Here is a 23370-nt window from a genome sequence, read left to right on the forward strand (position 1 = left end):
ACAACAACAAATATGAGGAAAGGACAATATATAAAGAGAACCTACTCAGCACATAAAATTAAGTGTGAAAAAGAAACTGTCAACAACACACAAAAAAAGACATCAGAATGACAGCACTAAATTCACACCTATCCATAATTACCCTGAATGTACATGGACTAAATGCACCAAAAAAGAGACAGAGAGTGGCAGAATGGATTAAAAAACACAATCTGTCTACATGCTGCCTACGAGAGACACACCTTAGACATACAGACAAAAACAAACTAAAACTCAAAGGATGGAAAAAAATATTTCAAGCAAACAACAATCAAAAAGGAACAGGAGTGGCAATACTAATTTCTGACAAAATAGATTTTAAAGTTAAATCCATTGTGAAGGGTAAGGAAGGACACGATATAATGATTGAAGGGACATAATACCAAGAAGATATAACCATGTTAAATATTTATGCACCCAGTGAGAGTGCTGCAAGATACATAAAACGAACTCTAACAACACTGAAAAATGAAACAGACAACTCCACAATTAGAGTAGGAGATTTCAACACAACACTTTCACTGAAGGACAGGACATCCAGAAAGAAGCTCAATAAAGACACGGAAGATCTAAATGCCACAATCAATCAACCTCATAGACATATACAGAAGAATCCACCCAACAACAGCCAAGTATACTGTCTTCTATAGTGCACAAGAAACATTCTCTACAGTAGGCCAAATATTAGGTCATAAAGCAAGCCTTAGCAGAATCCAAAACATCGAAATATTACAAAGCATCTTTTCTGATCTTAAGGCCCTAAAAGTGGAAATCAATAACAGAAAAAGCAGGGAAAAGAAATCAAACACTTGGAGCTGAACAATACCCTGCTCAAAAAAGACTGGATTATAGAAGACATTAAGGATGGAATAAAGAAATTCATAGAATCCAATGAGAATGAACACACTTCCTATCAGAACCTTTGGGACACAGCAAAAGCAGTGCTCAGAGGTCAATTTATATCAATAAATGCACATTATCAAAAAGAAGAAAGTGCCCAAATCAAAGAATTATACCTTCAACTTGAACAAATACAAAGAGAGCAACAAAACCCTCAGGCACCAGGAGATAGCAAATAATAAAAATTAGAGCAGAATTAAATGAAATAGAAAACAGAAAAACAATTAAAAGAATCAACAAGATGAAAAGTTGGTTCTTTGAGAAAATCAACAAAATTGATAAACCTTTGGCCAAAGTGACAAAAGAAAAACAGGAGAAGAAGCAAATAACCTGAATAAGAAATGGGATGTGTGATATTACAACAGACCCAATTGAAATTAAAAGAATCATATCAGATTACTATGAAAAATTGTGCTGTAACAAATTTGAAAACCTAGGAGAAATGGATGAATTCCTAGAAACACACTACCTACCTAAACTAACACAAACAGAGGAAGAACAACTAAATAAACCCATAACAAAAGAAGAGATTGAAAAGGTAATCAAAAAACTCCTAACAACAGCAACAAAAAATACCCTGGCCCAGATGTCTTCACTGCAGAGTTCTACCAAACTTTTAGAGTAGAGTTAATATCACTACTAATAAAGATATTTCGGAGCATAGACAAGGACAGAATACTCCCAAACTCATTCTATGAAGCCAGCATATTCATGATACCAAAACCAGGTAAAGAAAAAAAAGACACCACAAAAAAAAGAAAATTATAGACCTATATCCCTCATGAACTTAGATGCAAAAATCCTCAACAAAATTCTAGGCAATAGAATTCAACAACATATCCAAAAAAACAAAAAAAAAATCACCATGACCAAGTAGGATTCATACCAGATATGCAGGTTTTTTTTTTTTTTTTTTTTTTTTATGCAGGGATGGTTCAATATTAGAAAAACAATTAATGTAATCCACCACACACACACACACGAAAAAGACAAGAATCACATGATTTTATCAATTGATGGAAAAAGGCATTGACAAAATTCAACACCCATTCATGATAAAAACTCTCAGCAAAACAGGAATAGAAGAAAAATGCCTTAGCATAATAAAGGGCATTTATACAAAGCCAACAGCCAAGATCATCCTTAATGGAGAGAGTCTGAAAGCATTCCCCTTAAGATCGGGAATGAGACAAGAACGCCCTTTATCACCACTCTTATTCAACATTGTGGTGGAGGTCCTAGCCAGAGCAATTAGGCTAGGTAAAGAAATAAAGGGCATCCATATTTGCAAAGAAAAGAAGTTAAAGTATCTCTATTTGCAGATGACATGATCTTATACACAGAAAATCTTAAGGAATCCTCAAGAAAAGTACCGAAACTAAGAGAAGAGTTAGGCAGAGTATCAGCATACCAGATAAAAAAAAAAAATCAGTTGGATTCCTCTACAGCAAAAAAAGCACATTGAAGAGGAAACCACCAAATCAATACCATTTACAGTAGCCCCCAAGAAGATAAAATACTTAGGAATAAATCTTACCAGAGATGTAAAAGACTTATACAAAGAAAACTACAAAACGCTTCTGCAAGAAATCAAAAAGACCTCTGCAAGTGTAAAAACATACCTTGCTCATGGATAGGAAGACTTAAGATGTAAAAATGACTATTCTATCAAAAGCAATCTATGGATTTAATGCAATTCTTATCGAAATTGCAATGACATTTTTAAAGAGATGGAGAAAGAAATCACAAACTTCATATGGAAGAGAAAGAGGACCTGGAGAAGTGAAGCATTAGTGAAAAAGAAGAATAATGTGAGAGGCCTCAGCCTACCTGATTTTAGAACCTATTATACCACCACAGTAGTCAAAACAGCCTGGTACTGGTACAATAACAGATACATACACCAATGGAAGAGAATTGAGAATCCAGATGTAAATCCAACCACATATGAGGAGTTGATATTTGACAAAGTCCCCAAAACAGTTAAATGGGGAAAAGACTCTCTTTTTAACAAATTGTGCTGGCATAACTGGATATCCATCTGCCAAAAAATGAAACAAGACCCATACCTCATACCATGTACAAAAGGGAGCTCAAAACAGATCAAAGGCCTAAATATAAAATCTAAAAAGATAAAGATCATGGAAGAAAAAATAGGGACAACATAAGGAGCCCTAATACATGGCATAAACAGTATATAAAACATTACTAACAATGCAGAAGGAAAACTAGATAACTGGGAGCTCCTAAAAATCAAACACTTATGCTCATCCAAAGACTTCACCAAAAGAGTAAAAAGACTACCTACAGACTGGGAAAAAGTTTTTAACTCTGACACTTCGGATCAGTGCCTGATCTCTAAAATCTACATGATCCTGCAAAAGCTCAACTAGAAACAGACAAATAACCCAATTAAAAAAATGGGCAAAACACATGAACAGACACTTCACTAATGAAGACATTCAGGTAGCTAACAGATACATGAGGAAATGTTCATGATCATTAGCCATTACAGAAATGCAACTCAAAACTATAATTAGATTCCATCTCACTCCAACAAGGCTGGCGTTAATACAAAAAAACACAAAATAATAAATGTTGGAGAGGCTGTGGAGAGATTGCAACACTTCTACACTGCCGGTGGGAATGTAAAATGGTACAACCACTTTCAAAATCAATTTGGTGCTTCTCTAAAAAGCTAGAAATAGAACTACCACACCATCTAGCAATCCTACTCCTTGGAATATATCCTAGAGAAATAAGAACCTTTTCATGAACAGATATATACACGCCCATGTTCATTGCAGCACTGTTTACAATAGCAAAAAGATGGATGCAATGAAGTTGCCCATCATGGGATGAACGGATAAATAAATTATGGTATATTCACACAGTGGAATACTATGCATCGATAAAGAGCATTGATGAATCTGCAAAACATTTCATAACACGGAGGAATCTGGAAAGCATTATGCTGAGTGAAATAAGTTGCAAAAGGACAAATATTGTATAAGACCACTATTATAAGAACTGGAGAAATAGTTTAAACAGAGAAGAAAATATTCTTTGATGGTTACAAGATGGGGGAGGGAGAAAAGGTGGGAAAGCGTTATTCGCTAATTAGTAGGTAAGACCTACTTAGGTGATGCAAAAGACAACACACAATATAGGCGAGGTGAGCATAACTGGACTAAGCCAAAAGCAGTTTCCTGAATAAACTGAATGCTTCGAAGGCCAGAGTAGCAGGGGCAGAGGTTTGGGGGCCATGATTTCAGGGGACATCTAAGTCAATTAGCATAATAAAATCTATTAAGAAAACATCCTGCATCCCACTTCGGAGAGTGGCATCTGGGGTCTTAAACCCTAGCAAGAGGCCATCTAAAATGCATCAATTGGTCTCAACCCACTTTGGCCAAAGGACAATGAAGAACACCAAGGACACAATGTAATTAGGAGCCCAAGAGACAGAAAGGGCCACATAAATCTGAGATTGTATCAGCCTGAGACCAGAAGAACGAGGTGGTGCCTGGCTACAACCGATGACTGCCCTGACAGGGAACATAGCAGAGAACCCCTGAGGGATCAGGAAAGCCCTGGCATGCAGACATCAAGTTCTTGTAAAAAGACCAGACTTAATGGCCTGACGCAAACTAAGAGGACCCTGGTGGTCATGGCCCCCAGACCTTCTCTTAGCCCAGGGCAGGAGCCATTCCCAAAGCCAACTCTTCAGACAGGGATTGGGCTGGACAATGGGATGGAGAAGGATGCTGGTGAGGAGTGAGCTTCTTGGATCAGGTGGACACTTGAGACTATGTTGGCTTCTCCTGCCTGGAGGGAAGATGAGAGAGTAGAGGGGGTTAGAAGCAGGTGAAATGGACACAAAAAGAAAGCGTGGAGGGAGGGAGCAGGCTGTCTCTTTAGGCAGGGAGCAATTGGGAGTATGTCCCAGTAAAATCCAGTGCCGTCGAGTCGATTTCGACTCATAGCGACCCTATAGGACAGGGTGGAACTGCCCCATAGAGTTTCCAAGGAGCGCCTGGTGGATCTGAACTGCCAATCTTTTGGTTAGCAGCCGTATCACTTATATGTAGCAAGGTGTATATAAATTTCTGTGTGAGAGACTGACTTGGTTTGTAAACTTTCATTTAAAGCACAATAAAAATTTAAAAAATAAGTAAAAGTTTCTGAAGAAAAAAACAATTGAATTTCTAACCAGAAGACTAAAGAGAGATTTTCAGCAGAGAATGATATTAGTAGTTGATTAAAATATATACATATGAGATCACCTTTGCAGAGGAACAACTATATTTTAGAAAATATCTAAAATTAAATACTTAACTAAAAAGAAAATATTTTCACTATTTATGCATTAATGTACTTTATGTGAGCTCTGAAAACAGCAGAGAATGCATACTCATTGGGCTTGATTAAAGAAGCAAAAAAATATTTTAAATGTTAAGGAAAAAAAGTTTTAGAGGAAATAAATCCATTAGGTCATGCACGACTATGGAGCAGATGAAGAACTAGATCAAATAATACTGCCTCTGTTCCTAGTGTTTCTGAATTGACTGCAGGAAGAAGGGCAGTCAGTTCGGAAGAAATGATGCAGAAGAAAATCTTATTTTTAAAGACAACAGATTATTACGCAAGCAATGAGGACTGGAGAGACTAAAATTCCAGAAAAAAGAGAAGATTCCTGAAGGGACACCAATATCTTTAGGTGTTTTTTAGCGGGATCATTTGCTCCATCTGATTGGTCAGAGCTTCAGTTCAACTCAATTCCAGTCTTAATAACTGATCAGCCTTACCTCTATTTGCATATAAGGAAAATGATCACTTATCATAAGCATATAAGGGCTTTTAAAAAAAAGGTCTGACATTTACTACAAATAAATAAATTTGCCAATATAAATGGTTATAAAACAAACAAAAATTAGAGATAAAACCACAGGTGATCTAGACATCAGATTTAGGTGACAACGATCATAAATTTACTATTTATTGTGTTGAAGAGAATAGGGAAAATTAGTAACATATAGATTAAGATATGTAGGGTGCAATTGATATTTGAAATTTCTGTAAAGGAATGAATGAACATAATAGAATTAAATGCTACTGTATTTAAATACTTAAAAAATACTTAAGGACACAACAAATCATTTTAATGGCAGTAGAAGAGTAGATGTATAACTGGAAGACAGGTAAATAATAAATAGCCAAATGAAGTCCAGACAGGAAAAAAAAAAAATTGGAGCATAAGAGACATATGGTAAACAGTCCAATGTTCTACTGTACAAGTCAATTGACATCCCAGAAGAGAGGAGACTAAATATGGATAGAAGCATTATTCGAAGTAATAATTGCAAAGAATTTTCCAGAATGCTAAAGATATCAATTCAGAGACTCAAGAATCTCAGTAAAACTGAAGAGATAGAAGTACAAGGAAAAACACAATCAATGATCTCTTCATTTAAGACCACTGAAATTAAACACAAACGAATTCATTATGTGTTCAAAATCCTCAGTAGGAGTTTTTGTGTATCTCTAGCCAGTAACTGGGAAACCCTAGTGGCATAGTTGTTAAAGTGCTAGGGCTGCTAACCAAAGGGTCGGCAGTTCGAATCCGGCAGGCACTTCTTGGAAACTCTATGGGGTAGTTCTACTCTGTCCTATAGGGTCACTGTGAGTCAGAATCAACTCGACACCACTGGGTTTGGTTTGGTTTTAGCCAGTAACTAAACATACTTAGCTGAAACCTGGGCCAATGTCAAAATGAAAATGGAAAAGATAATGGAAGGATATGTATAAACACCCTACATGGTAATCATTTGTGCTATTCGTTAATATTTCTGTCCTTCTTGTATCAATTAGGGTCCAATAAAGGGAAACAGAAATACCACCACAGTAGATTTCATACAAGAAATTTGTTATCCAGATTGGAAATGGTCAAGTAGAAAAATAGGAAACACTGAAGTAACCCAGAGATATTAATTATTACCTCAAAGATGAGGTTGTTTTTTTTTTTTTAAAAAAGATACAATGTATGTCATTAAAGATTTTAATGGTTCTATCTTGGTGTCTTGGATGCCTGCTCTTGGGGAAGAGATGGATTTCCAGAAGGCAGGAAACTTCAGTAGGTACTGTATAGGGTTGGTGCTCTTAGTTTTGGGGATATGATTCTGTATTGATACTTTTGTGTCCTCGATGCTCAGAGGATAGACCCCACAGAGTTAGTGCTCATAACCCTGAAGAAGTGGTATTGCCTGTTGCTGCTTACACATCAGAGGGCCATGATGTGACTAGTTCTGGAAATGGTGAAATAAGCTGAACCTTCTGTAAGCATAACTGCCATTGTTGGGCTGTCAGGCAGACATAGGACAAAAAAGGGGAAACCATTCCCTCTTTTCTTCCACCTTCTAATTTTGCTAGAGTGTCTCCAATATCATTGCCTATCATGGATCCATATGGCTAAGGGAACCTTGCAAAGTAATCTGCAGAGTGTGATCCTCAACATCACCTAAAAAAAAAAAAAAAAAAAAACTCTTTGACATTGAGTCTATTCTGACTCATAATGACGCTATACAACAGAGTAGAACTGCCCCACAGGGTTTACAAGAACAGCTGGTGGATTTGAACTGCTGACCTTTGGGTTAGCAGCTGATGCTTTAACCACTGCACCACCAGGGCCTCAATATCCCAGAGCTATGTTTATAAAGGGTAGTTTTGGAGCTGAAAGATAATTGGTAAACAATTAGTATATTTTTTTTTTCTGATTTTGCTACCATTTCATTTCCTAATCTTCTGATTATAGGACTGCATAATTGCCTACTTTGAGACATAAGATCTTAGCAGAAATTTCGGGTAAGTTGCAAATGGGAATATGTAATAGTCTCTACATTATTCTTCACCTGGAGCCCTGGTGGATCAGTGCTTAAGAGCTATGGCTGCTAACCAAAAGGTCACCAGTTTAAATCCATCGGCCTATCCTTAGACACACTATCAGGCAGTTCTACTCTGTCTTATACGATAGCTATGAGTCAGGCTGGACTCTAAGGCAATGGGATTTTTTTGGGGGGGTGTATTCTTCACCTGATGCTTATTCTGCCAGTTACTGATGACATTTTAAGTTATATTAACTTGGGTCATGGACATGGCAAGATGTGAAGTAGATTTTTGATCCTTCATTTCACATGTGTTCAGAATAACAAATAATTTTGTTTCAAGCTACTGAAATTTTGATGCTGTTTGTTAATGGAGCACATCATAACCCATACTCAGTAACATATCAATGATGGCCTTTTGAGCTATTACAGGAAATAACACAGTAGTAAATCTCCACATGTTTTCTTTGTACTGTTACTCACCAGATTATCCCAATTATACAAGAAATGTTGATGGGGTTGACCTTTATAATTTAAACAACATTTTTCACAATTAAAGACAGGTTTTCACTAAACTACAAGAGGAATGCCACAAAAAGAAGAAGAAGAAGAAAAAAAGAGAGAGAGAGAGAGACACTGTGACCTCTTTGCTGAAGAATCTGAACTTACTTTTAAACATCTGAGAGATGGTGCTATTCATCTGAAAGCTCAACTGGGGATGATTCCACTTCCAGTGTCTTGCTCAGGGTTTTGGCAGAATCAATTACTTTATGGATGTAGAATTCATGGCAGCTTGCTTTCTAAAAGTCACTGAGGGAGAGAGTAACACTAGAGAAAGTTTTCTAGAAAGTCTTATGTAAGGTAACAGAATTATGAGAGTGAAAACACATCATCATCCCAACACTGAAAAATTACAATATCAATACTGTGTTTGGTACAGACAAGTCTAGGTTCCAAGACAAGTCCTGGAGAATACACATCACTGAAAGGAGAAAAAAAAAATCAGCATCCACAAATAATACTGTAACACTAAGAAAAAATGAGAATACTTCAGTAGCTGAAAATACAGTATGCCCTGAATTGACTAGTAGGAAAAATTAGATAAATATCAGAAAAAGTGCACAAACTCTGACTGCTTTCTTTTCTGACATAAAAGAAACAATAGGTAAATAGTGTTTTCATGAAACCAATTTCATTTGTTTTATGTTGACTCTATAGTCCCTGTTTTTATTGATTCTTGATATGTTTATATAAAAACTATCCTTTATAGGTACTAAAAATATTTTTATTGACAGACAAAATGTTTAATAGTGTCTTTTCTATCCTGTGGTTCTTTCTCCTCTTATTTTCTATTTCACATGTTTATATGTAATTAAATAATGTCATCTTAGGTGACATTTATTTCAGGTTAAGATAAAATAATTTTGGCAATATGAAACCAAAAATAATTCTAAAGACTTTTATTACTTCATGAATTCATGAATATTTGCATTATACACCTCTCTGAAGTGCAATACATAAAAAAAAAAAATCAGTGTCTAAAAATATCTAATTAAACTTGTTGAATGTAACTTAAGGGTGCACTCATCAGCACCATTTCTCTCCAGGGACATTTCAGTTTTTTTTTTTTTTCCCTGAAAGAATCCCCTTGACTATCTTGAAAAAAAAAAAAAAAGATAAAACCAATCTATCTGTGTTGGAAACGATTTGAAAAACCAGGTTCTCTCTTTGGAAGGTGACGTCAGTAAGAAAATTTTACAGTTCATTTTTCTTTCACGAGAGTTACTTAGAGTCATTTAAAATATTATATTAGGTAGGTTTTCTTAACATCAAGGTTCAAAGAAGTTGCTATTTTTTATGGAAATTTTAGGAGACAAAAATCCAAAAAAAACCAAGCCCACTGCCGGTGAATCGATTCCAACTTACAACGATCCTATAGAACAGAGTAGAACTCCCTGTAGTGTTTCCATCTTGCCTTGGATTACACATCTTGGGATATCCTTTGCGTTTCGAGGGTTCCTTTTTTTTTTTTTCCTCACCAGCTCGTATTCATAGGCCTTGCCACTTATTTCTTTCCCAGTGCTATTCTTTCTTTCTTCTCACTCCTGGATTAAGCCCTCTCCTCATTATAAACTAAAAATTTCACCTAATTAGTCAGCAAAATATGCCTTTCTACCTCTATTCACTTGTTTCACTGAAGCTATCGCCCTGAGCCTAATAACAAGGATCCCTCTCTTATTTGTTTATTTATTTTAAGAGTCCTGTATGCCATGAAATCTTGTCTTTCATTCTTAATGACTGCTCTTCAGTCCGTTGCAAACCTAGGACAGAGGTCCATTTTGCTTCTGCCCTTTCATTTGCAGGGCATCTAGCTTTATTCCTAAACAGCAAATTAGTACCAAAGAAACTGTGACTCAATGAAGAGCTTGAACACACTCCCTGAGTTTCAGACTTTCACTTAATGTGAATGGATTGCTTGCTTGACTGTCCACAGAGCTTTACCACTAAATGGGGCACTCAGATTCTCACCATGTCACCCCCTCATCTCTGGATCACAAACTGCAGAATCCCTTGGATACTTGGCTTCTGCTCTGGACATAAAACCTACCAGCAACTGGGCCTATGTCACCTTTCTGTCTGGGTCTCTCCCTTTTCAGGAATAGTTTTTCTGTTGGACTCATTCCCACCATACACCCCATCTCGCTGGCTATAACCAGGGTTATCTTGCCAAATTCTACCCTATACATTATATGAAAGTCTTATTGTGTAAGAAAATCGAAGTCAGAAGCAAGGTAGGAAGTCTATGAAATACTCTGAAGTAATCATGCAACACTGATTGACAGAGTAAATCCACAGAGCACTAGGGTTTGATCAGGTGAACTGCTACCAGAAGGGATTATAAAAATTGTAAGTATATATCCATTTTTCACCTCATCTATTTTTTCCCATTTTCTAACCAGTTTATAACTAAGTCAGATCACTTAACTTCGGCTGTTAGAATCACTTCTAAAATGTGATAAGTTATTATTTAATTGAGAAAAGAAAACTTATGAGTTCATTTGTTCAGGATAACATAAATGCTAGTTTTGAATGCCCTGATTCTGTTGTTATTTATTCTCCATAAAGGCAAGACTAACAGTAACTATCTCTACAAAAATTGTGAAAAACAGTTATCTTAAAAAAAAAAAAAAACTTCACAATTTTTCATCTTCGGAGAAACATTAGATCATGGGGTTTTGGTAGGGTATTTTAATAAGAATAGTATTTTAAATTTTATAATTTTCCACCACATATGATTAAATTTTTAAAAGAAAGTAAAGCACCTGTGATAATTATATTTATCCTTCTTATACACATGTGTTTAGTAGACCTACTGAGTCCCTGTGTGGATCAGACTGTTAATGTACTAACTGCTAACTTAAATGTTGGAAGTTTGAGTCCATTCAGAGGCTCTTTGGAAGAAAGGTCCAAAGACCTACTTTTGGGAAAATTAACCATTGAAAACCCTAAGGAACACAGTTCTATTCTGATGGGGTCACCAAGAATCATATTTGAGTAGACAGTTTATTTCTTAGACACATGAAGTGACGCACTAAAAATGATATGGTTAGACAAAACAGATTTTTTGTTTTTGTTGTTCTGGTTCAAATATATATTCGGGTTTCAGTACAATTTTTGAGTGGCTGATCTATTGTCCCGTTATAGGTCTTACATGTTTTTCAACCAACAGATGTGATAAAAAGGTAACCCTGAACTCATTAAATTATTGTTCCTTTTTTTTTTTTTTTTTTTTTTTCATTTAAAGATCTGGCAGAAGTCAACGATAAGAAATGAAAAATCGATCGTCTGTGAAAGAGTTCATTCTCCTGGGATTAACAGATGACCCAGAGCTAAACATTTTGATTTTTCTATTTTTATTTTTCACATATGTACTGAGTATAACTGGAAACCTGACAATTATCACCCTTACTCTCATAGATTCTCACCTCAAAATTCCCATGTATTTCTTTCTTAGGAATTTCTCTTTCCTGGAAATCTCATTAACAACAGTTTGTATTCCTAGATTTCTGGTCAGCATTATAACCGCAGACAAGACCATATCTTATAATTCTTGCATGGCCCAGGTGTTTTTCTTCATACTCTTTGGTTCAACAGAATTTTTCCTTTTGACGGTTACGTCATATGATCGTTATGTGGCCATCTGTAAGCCATTGCATTACACAACAATAATAAGCAGCAGAATATGCCTCCAGTCTGTGATTATCTCTTGGCTGGCTGGATTTCTTATTATCTTTCCACCTGTGATCGTGGGGCTTCAACTGGATTTCTGTGACTCCAACATCATTGAGCACTTCACCTGTGACTATTCTCCTATGTTGCTGATTGCCTGCACAGACACCACATTCCTACAGCTCATGGGATTTGTCATAGCAATATTTACTCTCGTACTAACCTTATCACTAGTGATTCTGTCCTATGCATTCATCCTCAGAACAATTCTGAAAATCCCCTCTGCTGAGAAAAGGAAAAAGGCTTTTTCCACTTGTTCCTCACACATGTTTGTTGTCTCCATTTCTTATGGAAGTTGCATTTTCATGTATGTTAAAACCTCAGCAGAGGAAGGTCTGGCTTTTACCAAGGGCATAGCAGTGCTCAATACCTCTGTTGTCCCAATGCTAAATCCTTTCATTTACTCCCTAAGGAACCAACAGGTAAAACAGGCCTTTAAGAACTTAGTCCAAAGATGCTTCTCAAATAAATTTCGGTTATAAATTAAAAAACTGAAATTTAAACTGAACTCTATGTCTAATATAATATTAACATTGTTTTATTTCCCATCCACTGCTGCATTCAACTTCTGGTTCTTTCAGGTTTTGTTCTCCATTTACCCAATTTTGATCTCTTTCACGGGTTCAACTCTCATTTTACATTTACAGTCCTTGAAAAGTTTCTGAGCATTGATGACTTTTGGTCATATAGATGAGGATGACATTTAATAAGGATGCTAGAATTTATTTGTAAACATTCATTGAAGAACTTTATCTCTGGACATCAATTGAAACATAAATAAAAGGTATCATCAAGAAATTCCAAAAGAATTGTTTTCTCAGTGCACAAGCAAAGAATACTAAAATAACCTCATCTTCGGAAAAGGTCTTCTACTTTTGGTGTATTTCTCTTTCTGTTTTTATTTTTGGCTTTATGAATATTATCCTATGCTATTTGAGGAATGGGTGTTATATCTTTTGTGAATTCTGCCTTTAATATTATATTGGATGCTTTTTTTGGTATAAATTTCCAAGTTACTACAACTTTATTTTTGTTATTTCTATGAGGCCCTAGTACCCTCACCTAGAAACACCTTTAATGAACTACATTGATTGTTGTTCCATAGTCTATTCCATTCTTTTAATTTGTTAATACTGAGCATGGAATTCATCTGAGTCTCCATTGGAAAAGCCTGGATTTTCTTTGGTATCCTGAATTGCTATTTTCTCTCTGATTATTCTGGCAATTCAAACCCATGTGCTTTTTATCTTTCAGGTCGTTTTCGAAGTTTCTGGTACTCTGTTGATGCCATAAATTGTTTTTATTGCTTCAGTCTTAAAAAAAAAAAAAAACTATTTTGGATTTTTTTGGTACATTGGGGTATGGAGTTAACATTTTCGCAATACACACTTTGACGTAGAAATTTCTATAAGAGGCTCTTAATAATAAGTTTTACTTTTATAAGAATAACTGTGGAATAAAACTTTATTTAGTGTTCATCCATTTACTTCTCTGTCTTCTTCATTCCCAAACATTACATGTGCATGGAACATCTTTTAATTAATCATCAATACACTTTTCCTTAAAAGTTCATTCAAATTCTCAGTGCTTTCATTCTCTTCTTTTGCCATTAAAAAAAAAAAAAGTTTCTCCCACCAATGGCTTATAGAAAGAAACATGGTTTCATATAGTCAAAGCTAGGTGAAAATTGGTAAATTCTATAATAGAGTATGAATTTCTAGAACACCTATATGATTTTTGTGTGATAATGTCTCTGAAAAAATATTTACTACATCTGAATGTTGAAAGTGTTTTTTATTTTTATTTATTTTTATTTGTTAATGACTTCGGTTAAAATTGGCTGTGTATACTAGATTCTGTTCTTAGGCATCATGAATCTAAATTTTCCAACTATTTTGTGACTTTTTTATTTCTCTCTTTTCTTTTTAAGGTTTTTTTTCCTCCCACCAGTGGTGATTCTATGTATTTTTGAGTACTTGCTTCTCATTTATTAATGTGGACATGACTCAAGCAATGCAGTGCTCAGTAAAGTTCAGATCCTCCAATGCATATGGACAGAAAGTAATGATCTAATAGTAAATGTTTATACTCAGATCTCTGTCTCTTTCTCTCTCTCTGTGATTATATGTACATATGTATCTATTTATCCACACCTACACATACATATATCGACATACACACATACACACACGTATATATACATATATATACACTTTATTATAAGTATTACTAAAATAATTTACTAAAAATAGTAAATTAAACCTTATTGTACATTCCATGTACCCAACTGATTTTCTCAGAATGCTTTCATGGAATTCTGCCAAACTGTTGTATTCACAACCAGTCTCTGATTGCAAATTAACCATTCTTTGAAAATCAGAGTTGTTTCACAATCTGCTCTTTTCCCTGTAAGTTTATTGTCATTACATCTGATAATCGATGAGTATTAGTTATTATATTAATTATAAATATGATTTGTTTATTAATTTTGCCTAATTATACTTTTAGTTATGACTTTGTTTAACGAAGGAGTACTAAGGTTTTTGAAAATTTAACAGTTGGTTCTCAGATGCGCGAATATAGTCAATGTTTCAACACTCTCTCCTCAATTTAAAAACAAATAAATAAACCTTGCCATAGAGTGGATAATGACTCATAGGGACACTATAGGACAGAGTAGGGATTTCAAGGAGCGAACGGTGGATTTGAATTGCTGACCTTTTGGTTAGCAGCTGATCTCTTAACAACTGTGCCACCAGGGCTTCTCTTCGTCAACAGATGATTAAAAAAGTCTCAAAAAAGAGTAAGGACATGGAAAACTTGAACAACCTTATAAATTAAATTTGTCTCATTGACATTTTTAGAAAAATTCAGTCAACATCAGCCAAATACCCGTTTTCCAGATGCATCAAAAGGTTATCGTAATAGACTAAAACCATGAAAGAAAAAAAATGAAAACTTGGACTTTACTAAAGTTAAAAACTCTCAAAAAAAAAAAAAAAAAAGAAGAAGGTGGGGCCAAAATGGCAGAATAAACAGATGCTTCGGGTGATCCTTCTTACAACAAAGACCAGAAAAATCAAGTGAAACAATTGTATTTATGACAAGCTAGGAGCCCTAAACAACAAAGACAAAGTAGGAAAACCAACTAAGCAGCACGGAGAGACAGAGAGGCAGTTCAGAAGCAGAGAGGAGTTGCCAGACCTGAATCACTGGGAAACCTCAGGCACCATTCCCAGGAGCGGCTACAGTGGGCTGGTAGTAGCGTTCGGCTGCTGTTTCCTCAGGAAGAAGCAGCCCGCCACACAGCTTTTTCACACCTCTGGAACCAGAGAATGGTGCTCTTGGCAAAAGCTTACTGTGCCCCCAGCCCCCAAGCTGGCTTCAGTGGCTGTTGATTTTTCTGGGCCTGAGATAGGCCCATTTGAGCACCCTGAGCTAAGCTCCTGGCCTTGGAGAAGGAAAAAATTTACAACAAGGGGAAAAGATAATTTGCCAGCTCCACTAACCGGGGGAGCTAAGGACAGAAGTGGCTCCTGTCCAGGCATAAACGGTCCATGGAATTTGAATACCTTTCCGCCCTGCATGGACCTGTGTGGGCCTATTTCTGGAGAATAGGCCCTTGCTGGCAGGCTGCAACTCTTTAAGCTGTGTGGTAGAGAGGTGGGTGTTTGATACTTGACGCCACTTTGCCTATTGAACAGGGTCCTCGTCTACCCGCATCAGGGGCTTAAGGGTTGGTGGCTCCACTCAGGTCAACCAGCCACCCACAAAAGGGGTACAAGGTAACTGATACCTCCCAGTCCTTACAACCAAGAGCATTGGGTGCCCATGGTGTGTTCACAGAACCCACCCACCTGTATGCTCTAGGGAACAAAGGCGCACTTTCCTCAGAGACACTTGGGGGATGGTTCTCAGCCCCCATACCTTGTTCAGAGCATGAGCCCCTGCTGCAACTGAATACCAGTACCTACACCAAGCTTGCCTGCCCCTCTAAAACTGTAGGACAGAGCCTGTACCACACACTCAGTGACCACTACTTGGACACCTGAGCTGAATCCACACAAGAAAAGTGAATGGACTTATAAGCTCATATATCTGATAACAGCCCTAGCCATCTGGTGACAGGACGTCAGAGCTCCAAAGGCAAAAATAATCAAGCTATCTCACTCAAGCAACCCTTTTGGGCATATCATAGCAAAACAAAGAAAGACACTAGGATACAGTAAGCACACAATATAAACTAATACAATAACTTGAAGATGGCTTGGAGACAATAGTCAATATCAAACCACATAAAGAAACAGACCATGATCACTTCAACAAGCTCTCAAAACAGAATCAAAGGATCTTCTGATGAAGGTGCCGCCTGGAATTACCGGATCCAGAATACAAAAGATTAATATACAGAATTCCTCAAGATATCAGGAAGGAGATCAGGCAATATGCAGAAAAAGCCAAGGAACACACAGATAAAACAGTTGAAGAAATTAAAAAGGTTACTCAAGAACATAATGAAAAAATTAATAAGCTGCAAGAATCCATACAGAGAGCAACCAGAAATTCAGAAGATTAACGATAAATTTACAGAATTTAAAAAAAAAAAAATTTCTGCTCCTCTGACTTTACAGAATAAATTTACAGAATTTTAAAAAAATTTATCTGTAAATTTATTACAGATAAATTTACAGAATTTAAAAAAAAAAATTTCTGCTCCTCTGACTTTCTATAAAAATTTTTTTTTTTTTTTTTTTTACAGAATTAGACAACTTAATAGAAAGTCAGAGGAGCAGAAATGACCAAGTGGAAGGCAGAATTGGTGACCTTGAAGATAAAGCATTTGACACCAATATATTTGAAGAAAAATCAGATAAAAGAATTTAAGAATCAAAGAAGAGTTAACACCACTACTAATAAAGGTATTTCAGAGATAGAAAAGGATGAAATACTCCCAAACTCATTCTATGAAGCCACCATATCCCTGATACCAAAACCAGGTAAGGACACCACAAAAAAAGACAATTCCAGAAGCATATCCTTCATGAAGTCAGATGCAAAAATCCTCAACATAATTCTAGGCAATAGAATTCAGCAACTTATCAAAAAAATAATTCACCATGACCAAGTGGGATTAATACCAGGTTATGCAGGGATGGTTCAACATTAGAAAAACAATTAATGTAATCCATCATATAAATAAAAGTCAAGAATTGCATGATTTTATCAATTTGTTGCAGAAAAGGCATTTGACAAAGTTCAACACCCATTCATGATAGTAACTCTCAGCAAAATAGGAATAGAAGGAAGATTCCTTAACATAGTTAAGGGCATTTATACAAAGCCAACAACCAACATCACCCTAAATGGAGAGAGTTTGAAAGCATTCCCCTTGAGATCAGGAAACAGACAAGGGTGCCCTTTATCACAACTCTTATTCAACATTTTTGGAGGTCCAAGCCAGAGCAATTAGGCTAGAAAAAGAAATAAAGGGCATACAGATTGGTAAGGAAGAAGTAAAAGTACCTCTATTTGCAGATGGCATGATCTTATACAGAGAAAACCCCAAAGAATCATCAAGAAAACTACTGAAACTAAGAGTTCAGCAGAGAATCAGGATATAAGATAAACATACAAAAATCAGTTGGATTCTTCTACACCAAAAAAAAAAACATAAAAGAGGAACTCGCCAAATCAATACCATTTACAGTAGTCCCCAAGAAGATAAAATACTTAGGAATAAATCTTACCAGAGGTGTAAAAGATACATACATAGAAAACTACAAGGTACTACTGCAAGAAACCAAAAGAGACCTACATAAGTGGGAAAACACACCTTGCTCAAGGATAGGAAGACTTAACATTATAAAAATATCTATTCTACCAAAAGCAATCTATAGATACAATGCAATTCCGATCCGAATTCCAACGACGTTTTTTAATGAGATGGAGAAACAAATCACCAACTTCATATGGATGGGAAAGGGGACCTGGATAAGTAAAGCATTACTGTAAAAGAAAAACAAAGTGGGAGGCCTCACTCTACCTGATTTTAGGACCTATTTTGCTGCCACGGTAGTCAAAACAGCCTGGTACTGATACAACAACAGGTACATGGGCCAATGGAAGAGAATTGAGAATCCAGACATAAACCTATCCACATATGAGCAGCTGATTTTTGACAAAGGCCCAAAGTCAGGTAAATGGGGAAAAGACAGTCTTTTTAACAAATGGTGCTGGCATAACTGGATATCCATCTGCAAAAAAATGAAACAAGACCCATGCTTCATACCATGCACAAAAACTAACTGAAAATTGATCAAACACCTAAATATAAAATCTAGAATTATAAAGATCATAGAAGAAAAAATAGGGACAATGCTAAGATCCCTAATACATGTCAGAGTTTATAAAACATTACTAACAATGCAAAAGAGAAACCAGATAACTGGGAGATCCTAAAAATCAAACACGTATGCTCATCCAAAGACTTCACCAAAAGAGTAAAAAGATTACCGGAGACTGGGAAAAAGTTTTTAGCTATGACATTAGCAATCAGTGCCTTATCTCTAAAAGCAACATGATACTGCAAAAACTCAACTGCAAAAAGACAAATAACCCAATTAAAAAAATGGGCAAAAGATATGAACAGCTACTTCACTAAAGAAGACATTCAGGTAGCTAACAGATATATGAGAAAGTGCTCACGATCATTAGCCATTAGAGAAATGCAAATCAAAATTACAATGAGATTCCATCTCACTTCAAGAAAGCCTGGCATTAATCCAAAAAAAACCACAAAATAATAAATGTTATTAGAGGTTTGCAGAGACAGGAACACTTACACACTGCTGGTAGGAATGTAAAATCGTACAACCACTTTGGAAACAGATTTTGCACTTCCTTAAGAAACTAGAAATAGAACTACCATAAAAAAAAAAAAAAAGCAATCCTGCTCCTTGGAATATATCCTAGAGAAATAAGAGCCTTTACACAAACAGATACATGCACACCCATGTTCACGGGAGTGCTGTTTACAATAGCAAAAAGATGGAAGCAACCAAGGTATCCATCAATGGATGAATGGATAAATAAATTATGGTATATTCACACAATACTACACATCAATAAACAATAAGGATAAATCTGTTAAACATTTCATGACATGGAGGAATCTGGAAGGCATTATGCTGAATGAAATTGTCAGTTGCGAAAGGACAAATATTGTATAAGATTACTATTATAAGAACTCTTGAAATAGTTTAAACAGAGAAGAAAATATTCATTTTGATGGTTACAAAAGGGTGGAGGGAGGGAGAGGGGTATTCACTAATTAGATAGTAGATAAGAACTATTTTAGGTGAAGGGAAAGACAGCACACAATACGGGAGAGGTCAGCACAACTGGACTAAACCAAAAGCAAAAAAGTTTCCTGAAAAAACTGAATGCTTTGAAGGCCAGTGCAGCAGGGGCAGGGGTTTGGGGACCATGTTTTTGGTAGACAATTGGCATAATAAAATCTATTAAGAAAACATTCTGCATCCCACTTTCGAGAGTGGCTTCTGGGGTCTTAAAAGCTAGCAGGTGGCCATCTAAAAAGCATCAATGGGTCTCAACCTACCTGAAGCAAAGGAGAATGAAGAACACCAAAGACACAAGGTAATTATAAGTCCAAGAGACGGAAAGGGCCGCATAAACCAGACACTACATCAGCCTGAGACCAGAAGAACTGGATGTTGCCTGTGCACAAGTGATGACTTCCCTGACAGGGAACACAACAGAGACCGCCTGAGGGAGCAGGAGAGCAATGGGATGCAGACCCCAAATTCTCATAAAAAGACCAGACTTAATGGTCTGACTGAGACCAGAAGGACCCCAGAGGTCATGGTCCCCAGACCTCCTGTTAGCCCAAGACAGGAACCATTCCCAGAGCCAACTCTTCAGACAGGGATTGTATTGGAGTATGGGATAAAAATGATACTGGTGAAGAATGAGCTTCTTGGATCAAGTAGACATATGAGAATATGTTGGCATCTCTTGTCTGGAGGGGAGATGAGAGGGCAGAGGGGGTCAGAGGCTGGCCAAATGGACACAAAAATAGAGAGTAGAGGGAAGGAATGTGCTGTCTCATTATGGGGAGAGCAATTAGGAGTATATAGCAAGGTGTATATAAATTTTTGCATGAGAGACTGACTTGATTTGTAAAGTTTCACTTAAAGCACAATAAAAATTAAAACAAACAAAAAAAGTGTGGTGCAAACTCAAATTCTCATAAAAAGACCAAATTTAACAGTTTGAATGAGACTGGAAGAACACTTCAAGTCATGGCCTTTGACACTCTTAACCCAGAACTTAAACCGTTCTCAAAGCACACTCTTCAAAGATTAAACTGGACTGTAAAACATAAAATAAAACTATTGAAGAGTGTGCTTCTTAGTTCAAGCAGATACACAAGACCAAATGCGTGGTTCCTGCCCAGAGGCAGGATGAAAAGGCAGGAAAGGACAGGAGCTGGCTGAATGGAAATGGGAATCCTGGGGTAGAAAGGGAGAGTGTGCTGTCATATTACATATTAGACTCAATCTCACTAACAATATGGGTATAAATTTTTGTATGAGAAACTAACTTGAGGTGTAAACTTTCACCTAAACCATGATTAAAAAAATAAAAAAAGGGTAAAAGGCCAGATTGAATGAATACACAGTAGCTATTTGTGCATGACTTCAATCACTGTCAGGAGCCCTGGTGGCACAGTGGTTAAAGTGCTTGCTGCTAACCAAATGGACAGTGGTTTGAACACACCAGCTGCTCCATGGGAGAAAGATATGGCAGTTTGCTTCCATAAAGATTTACAGCCTTGGAAACCCTGGTGACATAGAGGTTAAGAGCTACAGCTGCTAACAGAAAGGTTACCAGTTCAAATCTACCAGGTGCTCCTTGGAAACCCTATGGGGCAGTTCTACTCTGTCCTATAGGGTCACTATGAGTCAGAACCGACTCAATGGCAATGGGTATGGTATGGTAAACCCTATGGGACATTTTTACTCTGTCCTAGTGGGTCACTATGAGTTGGAATTTTTGGTTGGTTTTTCAATCATTATCAAAACCAAAAAACCAAACCCTTTGCCATCGAGTTGATTCTGATCCATAGCGACCCTATAGGATAGGCTAAAACTGCCCCATAGGATTTCTAAGGAGACCCTGGTGGATTCGAACTGGTAACCTCTCTGTTAGCAGCTGTAGCTCTTAACCACTACGTCACCAAGGTTTCCAATCACTATCAGAGTACAAAAATAAAATAGATGCATATGTTAAAAGGGTGATCAATATAGGATGCAATTTCGTGGCACAGTCGTTAAGAGCTATGGCTGGTAACCAAAAGGTCAACAGTTTGAATCTACCAGCCACTCCCTGGAAACCCCATAGGTCAGTTCTACTCTATCTTATAGGGTCACCATGAGTCTGAATCAACCCTAAGGCAACAGATTTGGTTGGGTTTTGGTTAGCTATTGAAAGCTATTTTTAAATCTGAAAAGATTTTATAAAAGTCAAAGATTCTATTTTGAGATAATAGAGATGTATTTTTTAATGATGTCCCTCAGGCTTGTTTCACTTGTTTGTTTCTTAGGGTATATATAAAAGGATTTAGGAGAGGGGCAACTGAAGTGTTGAGCACGGCTACCCCCTTGTTTAAAGCGACCCTTTCCTCTGCAGAAGGTTTAATATACATAAAAATGCAGCTGCCATAAGAGATAGAGACAACAATCATGTGGAAGGAACAGGTGGAAAAAGCTTTCTTCCTCTGCTGGGCAGAAGGGATCTTCAGAATTGTTCTTTCAATGTTTGCATATGAGAGTGCCACCAGAGCAAATGTAATCAGCAGTGTGAAAATTGCTAAGATAAAACTTAACAACTCAATGACCCATGTGTCAGTGCAGGAGAGTTTCAGGACAGGAGAATAGTCACAGAAAAAGTGGTCAATAATGTTGGCATCACAGAACTCCAGCCCCAGACCCATGATAAGTCCAGGAGAGATTGTTAACAGCCCAGCCACCCAGGAGGTAACAACCAGCTGGGTGCAGACTCTGCTGCTCATGATTGTTGCATAGTGAAGGGGTTGGCAGATGGCCACATAGCGGTCATAGGACATGGCAGCCAACAGGAAAAACTCTGATGCACCCAAGAAGATGGCAAAAAATAATTGTGTCGCACAAGCATCATAGGAAGTCGTTTTATCCATAGTCATTATGCTGAACAGGTACCTAGGTATACAGAGGGACATCACTGAGATTTCTAAGAATGAAAAATTCTGAAGGAAGAAATACATGGGTGTTTTGAGATGGGAATCCAGCACAGTGAGCAGGATAATGGTCAGATTTCCAACGACACTCGATAAATATGTTAGAAATAGAAAAAGGAAAATCACCATTTGCCAATTTGGATCATCAGTCAGACCTTGAAGAATAAATGTTGTCACCATTGTATGATTTCTCATGGTTAAATTCCTTCTGAATTCATCCAACCTGGGAAATAAATGGATAACTAATTCTAATTTTAAAAAGGTGTAAATGAGTACAGATTTAAAAAAAAAAAATTATATGAATAATCAAGTAACTTAATTGAAATGCATACACTTTTTGCTCCTATGACTTTAACCATTTCACATAGCAGTCAGAACCCAGACTTCATTATTCTTATTACGTCTCTTTCTCTGGATAAGAATTTTCTAAATTTTCCCCTCAGATCTCCTTTACTTTGCAGAGAAAGGTGCTTTCATCTCCTGTATAAGCATCTGTAAATTTGTCTGGTTTAAAGATTTGTCCAAGATGCTGAGAAATGATTCCTGTAAACTTACTGAATCCACCACAAAATAAACATACTTTTCAGGTAAAGTAAATTATATGTATTGTTAACAGAATTTTCTATTCAGTCTCTTTCAGTAAAGTATACCTTGCCTGTATACTTTTACATTTTAAACAGCAAATTAGGCCTGAATTTTTGCAGTTATTTGAAAAAATGGTTGCATACTCATGATATATTTCAGGTTAATCTTTGTATCCCTTGGTACTGGCAATTAGAAATTTTAATGGAACAAACTTTCCTTAATTTTAGTTCAGTGTGAATCTCAAAATTAGTATTCAAATATCAAATTGAAATTATACGTGAGATTTGGAATTATTTCAAACAATTAGTTTCACTTTCAACTTCATAAATAGCTTTAACAGTGAAAGCTTTACTTCAACTTAAACTTTACCAATGTAAG

General features: G+C 36.5%; 2 protein-coding genes across 2 annotated transcripts; one reads left to right on the plus strand and one right to left on the minus strand.

Moving 5' to 3' along the window:
- The first annotated feature begins 11650 nt into the window (after positions 1-11650).
- LOC126076357 (olfactory receptor 6C76-like) lies at positions 11651-12592 on the plus strand. Its single transcript, XM_049884901.1, has one exon. The coding sequence runs from the start codon at positions 11651-11653 to the stop codon at positions 12590-12592; it is 942 nt and encodes a 313-aa protein (XP_049740858.1).
- A 9113-nt stretch (positions 12593-21705) lies between these two features.
- On the minus strand, positions 21706-22602 carry LOC126075563 (olfactory receptor 6C74-like). The gene has a single exon (XM_049883403.1). The coding sequence runs from the start codon at positions 22600-22602 to the stop codon at positions 21706-21708; it is 897 nt and encodes a 298-aa protein (XP_049739360.1).
- Between the last annotated feature and the right edge of the window lie 768 nt (positions 22603-23370).

Source organism: Elephas maximus, chromosome 4, assembly GCF_024166365.1.
Source record: "Elephas maximus indicus isolate mEleMax1 chromosome 4, mEleMax1 primary haplotype, whole genome shotgun sequence".
Taxonomy (NCBI): domain Eukaryota; kingdom Metazoa; phylum Chordata; class Mammalia; order Proboscidea; family Elephantidae; genus Elephas; species Elephas maximus.